The 9,250-nt window shown below is 38.6% G+C and overlaps 1 protein-coding gene across 1 annotated transcript in view; it reads left to right on the top strand.

Annotated features, from left to right (window-relative positions):
• The first annotated feature begins 2,089 nt into the window (after positions 1-2,089).
• Positions 2,090-9,250, top strand: part of phlpp2 (PH domain and leucine rich repeat protein phosphatase 2) — a 51,397-nt gene continuing 44,236 nt past the window's right edge. Inside the window, 2 exon segments of the mRNA XM_038701187.1 lie at positions 2,090-2,670; positions 6,800-7,080. Coding sequence (XP_038557115.1) covers positions 2,458-2,670; positions 6,800-7,080 — 494 coding nt within the window. The 5' untranslated portion in view covers positions 2,090-2,457.

Raw genomic sequence — 9,250 nt, 5'->3', positions numbered from 1 at the left:
GAGGCATTTGGATTGATTTTTGCCTCAATATGATGAATTACCTGGATTTCTTAGGTATTTAACTTGCTGCATTAGCCAGAAATGTTAATTTATTTTATATTTAACAGTTTAATTTTACAGAAAATGTACTACATCTGTATAACAATATATACAGATGTTGCAATTTAAAATGACATACTCCTTTATACAGGATTTTCACCATATTGCCCACCCTTAGCTCAACTAAGTTTGTTATTATATAATAAACTATATCTCCTAATGAACAAATGTGTGAACAGCACGTGATAATCCTTTGTAATACTGTCTTTGTCATTCTATATTGCTCTTTAACATAAAATGTCACTAAATCAGGGACCAAATTCAAAAATGTTAAATGAACAACTAACAGCCATGTAGCTGCTTTTATTTAGATACATTTATTCTGATAAATAAAAATACTGGAAACTTAGGTTTCAGGGTCCTGGTATTGTACATAATTGCTCACTGGGACTCGTGAACAGAACAGAGCCCCAAACCACCTTTTCTATTCCTACTATGAGAAGTCAACATGTCTGCTGTGAAAAAGGCCAGTTACTTACTGAGCTGGGAATTCATTAGATTAATAGAGCAGGTGTGTAGCTGGGAGTTCCTGACACTTAATTCATAATACTTGGATTTTGTGGCCCTTCCCCAGTTAGGACCCCTTGAATAACCTGCACCACCGTTCATAGAACAAATGATGCAGCTGATTCTGAGTATTCAATAAAATTTGTATTAGAGCTGTATAATGAGTATATTTTACAGTGATGAGAACTAAACGCCGGGATATACACAGTATAAGCAACATTATTTAAAATTCTTAAATATATAACTCTGAGGGGTTTGGGGCCACGAGCTTGTACACTTTACCAGGTTGGTATTCCACCCTTGTCCTCTGACATGCTTATTACAGGTCTTCCCCCTGTATTATTTCTAACCTACCTGCATGTCTTCACTAGTTGTTTCTCCCAAACCTTTTACCTATCACATACAACAGGAAAGTGAAAACTACAGTAGCAATAGATAGGGGCCTCATTGTCGGCCAAACTGAAGCAATGCATAACAAAGGTAAGTAATGAAATCAATAAAAGTACCAGCTTGTAACTTGTGAAATTCAGAAGGCTGTAATTATGTTAACTTAGCTAACGTTACAGAATCAATTCTCCTATATTTAATGTTATGTTAACCTTATCAGTATCTTAGTTCAGCATAGATATGTAAATTGTTAGCCTACAATGAAAGGAGTGTGTGAGGGTGTAAAGGAAATGCAAAGCTAAGATAATGAGTTTAAAAGTGAACGTAGCCGATAGCCACACCAGATTCGTTGTCATCTGACGTTAACGCTAGCTAACATTTCATCTTAACGTTCACTAATTAAAGGATAACTTATACAGACACACTTTATTAAGGATTTGAAAGATTCAACATATGGACTTATTAGTGGTTAATAAATAATTTACAAATGCTTTAGATTTAAGTTGTAACGTTAATCCATAAGAAATAGTTAGCTGCTTTCAGGTTGCAAGATTGGGAAGTAGCTCTGTGAGTCAATAAAGTCAAGTCATTAATAAAACATTAGTTTATCACGTCCAATATTAAATAAAGGGTGAAGTTATTCATGCTACTGTCACGTAGCAAAGCATAAACCAAACAATTATGTTGTTCCAAATGGTAATAAGTCATTAATAAAGAGTCACAGCTTTCTGACTTTCACCAATGTTCAGTAAGTAATTTGGAATTATACATATTAATGAGTTGTTAACTTTAATATATCCAGTTTGCAGGTGTAATGAATTGTTAATAAATGGATATTCATTCAAAAAACGTGTCATATGCTGGAGGAGCATATAAACTCCAGTTGAAGAAATGTCCCTTAACCTGGCAACCCAAACGCTGTTCTGATTAACGTATAAATTATCTTTAAAGCAATTATATATAATGTATTAAGCATTGATAACGCCAAGTAACAACTTATGAATCCTATATAGAGGGTGATTTATTATTTATAATAGCACTGAATATTATTGCTAGTGAAGGATTAAAAAACATTACAGTATTATGTAACGTTATAAATACAATCTAACTCACACAAGACAAAAGTTCACAACAGCGTGAGTACTGAAGACACGCCCTACAAAGGCATAGCGTCATTTTTCGTTATGAAAAGCATCAAGTGGTAAAAGACTTGGCTGAAGATTAGTGTTGTACGCCTCTCCTCTCAGAAAGGGGCAGTGGCTGATGAATAATAAATACCCTGGATCCGCCCATTTAATGTTTATTGATCAGCTCTCCAGCAGGCCTATCTGACAACAGTCAGATTCAGTCTGGATATGGCGTCGCTGCATCGACACAGGATGAATGTTCACCTCTTCGTGGGAATTTGCCAGTCGCGTACCGGGACGGCACTTTTTTTTTGTAGCTGTTAAAAGTGGATCATAAATGGCGATGGAAGACGAGGATAACAATACAGCGGTCGTGGCGACTAACACCCAGACGGGCATCAAGAAGGGAGCTGATGTCGGAGATAACGGGGCTTGCATAGACAGGCAGCCGGACACGGTGATCCACCAAGCGGGGCTGAATGAGACTGCAGTTCGCGGCAGCCGCAGTGGTCCGGGAGCTCATGCTGCAACGGGGATCCGAGTGCTAAAGGCAAGTCACAAGGACATGGTTTATTTTCTTGTGATGCAGAAGGTTATTCAAACAGGATACAAAATAATCTCATGTAACATAATCGTTACATGTCTTGTTTTTTTTCTTACATTACAGTAGGCGATTCAACCAGGGCAAAGTGCATGAGAATGAACGCATCATTGTAATATTATGTAATGGCCGGATATCCAGTGATTGGTATTCTCCGATTGATGATTGAGCTGAGGATGATTGCCATTAAGTGAGGAATGTACCAGAGCCAATTAACAGCCTAAAGCCACACACACACACACACACACACACACACACACAAACACACACACACACACACACACACACACACACACAAATAGGAAGACCCACTGCTGAACAGTTCACACACATGATGTGTAATGACATGTAAGTCCCTGAGGTCTCTGCTTGCAAAGCAGTGACAAACACACACACAGAGAATCTCGACAGTGCTATTGAATTAATGTGTATGTATTCAGTTATTGTATTTGAAGGTGCCACCAAAATAATAAAATAAAATAGGTCACCCTGTTATTAAGTGCATAATACCATAAGTAAGATGTTGATTTTTCTTCAGATGTAATTAACACAAGCCTGCAATGTTTCTGCAGATATTGACTGTGAAACCATTCACCTATAATTCACTCACTGTGAGGGGGTAATGCTTCCTAATAATTCCCATGCCTGTTAACATCAACATAAAGTAGATAATCATAGATCGTAGGGTTTTGGTGTTACTTAAATCAGGGGTCACATCCAAAAGCCTAACTGCCAGCCAAAATATGGCAATGTTTGTTGATTTGCTGAAGCACAAGATACGGTTTGTGTTACAGTAACATACTGTATCATCACAAAGTCTACAAGGGACATCCATAGCTAACTGAAAGACTGACCCAGGTCAGCCATCTGTCATTGGCAAATCTGCCCTTTGAGATAGAAAAATACACAAGATATTTGTCTACTCCTCTCTGACTCAGTACAGGTTGACTAAACATGCATGTTCTTATTCAGTGTGGCCCTGCTTCACATTCACACAGTGACACATCTGTAATCGACTGAGTTGACCACTTAGTGATTCTACAGCAGCGAGCAGTGGTTCAGTGCTTCACTCACCTTGACAGTAGCTGATAATGAAAGAGTATGGTAGTTTACTTTCACTCTTTCACCACAGATTTTTCAACAGGTGTGGAGTTGAAACTAACCTCTCTCTGGTTACATTCCAGCCTCCCTAACCTCTGGAATAATGCTGCTCCAGTTATGGTCTATTTAAGGAGTAAAAAACTTTTTTTTAAAAAGTTTTTTCTTGACCTTGGAAATGAAATTAAGTCGAGGTCCACTTACTATCATGACTGAGCAAACTATATTTGTTGATGAAGGCCCTGAGATGGAGGAGGCAATTTTCTAATAAGATAAATTGTGAGGTTGAATTAAGATGTAAGAACTAATTGAACTAAGTTGTTTTTGAAATATTCAGTAACCCATGAAACCTAAACCTAAAATATTCTAAAATAAAAGGCCAAAACATTAGAAAGGTATTTTGAAATTATATTATTACAATGATATAGTTTATATATCAATCTGTAACTAACGTGACAGTGGCAAACCATTAATTTTTTTGGTTGGACATGAAATACTGTAGCTGATGGTGAAAGGATTTCCCAGTTAATTGATTAGATTAAAGAACATTAATTAAAATCTATTTTGATACACAATTAATTATTCAGTCATTTATCAAATAATAATAATACCACACATTTTATTGGTTTAGTGGTTGTTTTTTATTTGTTACACATAAATTGTGTTTTTGATAGGTGGTCAAAACAAAATAATTATTTCATCATAATTTAAAATCATCCCTACGGGCTCTGGGAATTTGTGACCATGATCTAAACAATAACAAAAATAATCATTGTTTCAACACTAACAAGTGTCCATGCAGTCGGTTGATGTGTCAGGACTTTTGTTGTTGTTATAGTTTGGTATAATAAGTTGCTAAATATTGTGAGAAAATTATTTGCATGAGAACAATGTTAGGGTGTTTTGGGATGGTGGTGAAAAATTTAGTTTCAAGCCCTAAATTTGCGACATCTTTTCTAAATGTTTACACGTGTCTCCTAAATGACAGCAAATCTAAACTAAAACCATTAATGGCTAGCGTTAAATATACATTGCAGTCACGTTCTAGAATCTACAGCATAACCTGTACATGTATTTTTCTATTTCATTAATTCATTAAATTTCTTTTAAACAACATGTTACTGGCTAAGATAACTTTTTAGATTAGTTTGTACTCTGCATAGAAAAATGTAATCATACATGACTTTTCTTTTGATATCGGCATTATATATCAGGCATTGAAAAACCCATATAATACCTTTTAAGTCACCAAACTGGATGCTCTCCAGACTTTCATATCCTGTCTATGAATATACTGGAGAGATGTGGAGTCAAGCTGCATCCTTGACAAACTCCAACAGTAGTGTAGTCTGTGTGTGTTTCTGTGTGTGTCTTTGTGTATATGTACTGCAGAGCCTACAAGCTGAGTCAGAGTAGTGGATAGATGTCTTTACCTGTTGGACCTTTTTCATGAGCAGCTGATGTCACTGACATTAGTCCTTATTAATGTCTAATTTAGACAACAACACAACATTCTGGTGTATATGGTCTTAAATGACTAGTTTTAAGTCTTCAATACAGCATGATATTTATTTTGTAAATTATGGGTCTCATTTAGAGCAAAACAGACAATAAAGCTGGGTGTGCTTAAGGGCGTGGCTTTCTTGTGATTGACAAGTTGCTACCAATGCATATCCCTCCCCACTTCCATCCTCTTGTCCAAATATGGTCACTTCTAATTCCTTCAAAACTAGTCCACAAACCAATGTGTTATGTCACGGTGGCTACATCCACTTTTTTTATACAGTCTATGTTGTTGCTACCCAAGTGGTTACTTAGGGGGATAGGTGCTCCTTCATTACTATAAATACCACTGCACTAATTTCCAGAAGTGTCACGTTCACTTAATTTCACAGCATAGTTCTCTTTCCAGTTGTATACAGATAGAAAGGTGTGCAGCAACTGCACTGTTAAAGCATAGTCTCTCATGCGGCATTCAGACCAAATGCGAATTTAATCCACACAACGCTGTCCTCGCGGGGGTTTTATCGCTGGACAACTGCTGAGTGTTCACACACAACGCAATAACGCGAATAAACAAAACTCGTCATTACTACAACTGTATAAACCCAAAGTAAACATAATAACTACAATATGATTTGTTAAACATATGAATGCATGCTTTGTCAGGTTTGTTAGCAAGACAGCAGGACAACAACTTCTAAAATGTTTGTTTTCTGTTTGGATCGATCAGGGTTATGCTATGCTAACTTGGTCACAGTAAAGTACAACGATAGCTGGAATAAAGTTACATACACATGTTTTTTGAACTCACCAGGTAGTTCAACCTCCTCACTTTCTTTTCTCCCAGCAATGTCCAGTTTTGTCTGGTTTTAATATAAATATGAAGTAGTGCCAAAATACGCTAACGACACTGGAACCGGATGTTCATGGAATCTAGCTGCTGAGAAGCTCAAGTGAAGATAAATCAACATTGTAATCCCAAAAAGTAAAAAGCTTACGGCGTAGTTGTCAGAGCATTATCCAGTTTGACTACGGGTGTTTTTGTCCAAAGCTGGAGCGCTGCTCCATGCTCCTCTCTCCCAAGTTTAGCCGCTCTTCGCTGGCCAGCCGATTTTCAAACGCCCGCTCTGCCTGGCCCTCTCCACACAACGCTCTGAAGCCATCGGTGTCTGTCTGCTGTAAGTGACTGTTCCCCAAAGTTGTGGATCGGCCCTGTGGACACTTACACGGTGTCAGCATATTTCATCTTTGTCCCATTGCAATTTTAGTTTGGTAACATTTTATGTCCCAGTACCGAAGCCACGCAGAGTTCGTAGATTATTATACACAGATGTTGTGTTGAAGGAAGCCTACAGCACTTCTTGCAGGGTATCTTTGGAACCCCCTCAAGCTCTTTAGCCAGGCCATTGCTGTTAGACATGTTGATATGTATCTGATGTCAACCTATGTGTTAAAATGACTCTTTCTGTGTCAGCAGCGCAACATGAAGCGGAATGGGAGTCGTGGCTGTATGACAAGAAAAACCAGATTTGGATCCAGAGAGCGGGACTGGCTAAAGGGGGACACCCAGCGGGGCTGTGTGTGTCTCTATGTGGGGACAGTGGACCCCCAGCCACCTGTCTCTGGCCCACAGGCCTCCTCCACCCCTCAGACAGACCTTCAGTTGGTGCTCTGCTCCACCAGTACCACAGTGGAGGAGCTGTGTGCTCAGAGGGACGGACAGGGACTCTATGTCCAGCTTCATGGAGACCTAGTCAGGTAAATATACACACACACACTAGTTAAGTCAACAAAGTGAAGGTATACTTCATTATTTCCTGTTGGACAATATTGGCGCGTTCTATTTATCTCGGAAGTTGTAAGTCGGAGCTGGTAATGACGTCACGCCCGAGTTGACCATGTTCCAGTTAACAATATGGAAATCCTTGCTCAGCTAGCCATTGTTAGCTAACTAGCCAGGTTAGCTATTGTTACCAACGCTGGTTGATAAAAACGCGTTACGTGGTATTTACGTATACTAAACACAGTAGCAACATTTCCACAGACAGCAGTTGGCCAGTACTTTGTGTACAGCAATTTCTATGAGACACAAATTCACAGAAGTGCTAATAAACAGTATAAACTACAGCTTTCAGTAACTGTTGATACACAGAGCAGCCATCTTGGATCACAAAGTTGGGGGCAGTGCATATCTCCTGACTTTCCGAGGGGGCGATCCTGTTGAAATTTCAGACTCCAAACTTTGACTTCCCAGGTACAACTGGAGCGCACCATAAGTCCTCTGCATTTGAGCCATACTAAACATGTGGCATAAATATCCTAAAAGGTTAGGATGGTTGCCCAGAGGATAGTGCTTTCCTTGGTCAAGAGCCATGGCAGGAGTATTCCAAATACACTGTGCCCTTTCAGAACAACATAATGATGTGGGTGGGTGGGTTAACCTGTGGGTTAACCTGTATCAGTTACTCAGAATTTAACATTGGAATCTTAAACATCCAAAAACAGGGCATTGCGACTTAAAACTATGTTTTCTGTTAATGCAAAGAAAAAATTCAGACAGCACATACAGTAAAGACAAGTCAAGCTTGCATTAAATGCATTAAATTTAAAAAGTGCATATATTCATGAAAAATAGATAAGCTAACCCTAACCTTATAAGGTTTTCTAGTTTTCTTTCCTTCTTGTAATTTTTTTCAACTATTCTTAGATAAATGTTTTAAATGTAATATGTATCTTTACTGTAATTAATAATGCACTTTAGTATGTGCACTGTTTAAACAATGATCTGAAACAAATAAAGCTGTTGACAGCACTGAGACAAGCACAGAAGAAAGATTTGTAACTAAGGACGGAAGCTTTTTTTAGTGATTTTCTTTTTATAGCTTGTAGTAATGTGCTGCTTACAGAAAGGTCTGGGTTCTTTCCTGCTGAAGGAACATTGTATTCCCTCTTAAGATAAATTAACTGAGGCAATGCAGTTGATGGAGGAAATCTATCCTTTCATTCATCCATTTTTGAGCTATTTATTCTGGTTAGGGTCACAGTGCCAACAGGGTGAGCAGGCAGTCTAGTATTCTTTTTCCCAGCAACAGGCTCTTCCTTGGGGATCCCAAAGTGCTCCCAGGATAGATGGGATATATAATCCCTCTGATATTTTCTGGGTATGCCCGGGGTTTTCTCCCAGTTTGTCATGCCCACAGCAGTTCCAAAGGGAGGCTCCCAGACATCTCAACTGGCTCCTCTCAGAGGAGTAAGCATCTGAAATGTAAAGTGAAGCCAGTCACCCTGCAGAGAAATCTCATCTCATCCGCTTATATCTACAGTACAATCTGCACAGTGAGGGAGCAGACCAATTCAGGAACAGGATGCAGGATCAGGACACAGTGCCAGCTACTGCTGTCAGGCCTGGGAGTAAATTTCACATGTGAATGCTTGAAGGTCAGCCACAAACCTAAAAAAGTGATGCAGGGGCAATGTGTTTTGAACTCACCACTGACGAGGCCCGCTGGACCAGGGGTAGGGTTGGAACATATTAGGAATTGTGAAACTTGGCAAAAAAAAACAGCTGATGGGAGGTGTTTTTGATAATATTATATTGCATTTGCTTTGTGTTAAAATCTTCAACCTGCGATAACTGCAAAGATTTTGGCTGAATGTGTTTTGGACTGCTGTGTGGCTTAAATTTGTTTTCATAAACATTATGCACAGTATTAAGCACAGAGTTGGCATTAGCAGCCATTTAGAAAATTATGTCTACCCACAATTATTGTAATTTGGATTGTAAATTATAAGCATCGCTCCATTATGGTCTGATTATTGATTTTCACAGGAGGTATGCCAATACAGTACAAGGATAGCAACTAATTAATGCATTTACACAGTTGATAATGTTCCCTTTCTTCTGCTTCTTTAGCTGACAACAGCCTCC

Source organism: Micropterus salmoides, unplaced genomic scaffold (assembly GCF_014851395.1).
Source record: "Micropterus salmoides isolate LMB-PRFRI ecotype aquatic unplaced genomic scaffold, ASM1485139v1 Ms_hic_scaffold_6, whole genome shotgun sequence".
NCBI classification, from domain to species: Eukaryota; Metazoa; Chordata; class Actinopteri; order Centrarchiformes; family Centrarchidae; genus Micropterus; species Micropterus salmoides.
The sequence above is the reverse complement of the archived record's forward strand: the minus strand, read 5'-3'. Positions and strand labels throughout refer to the sequence as shown.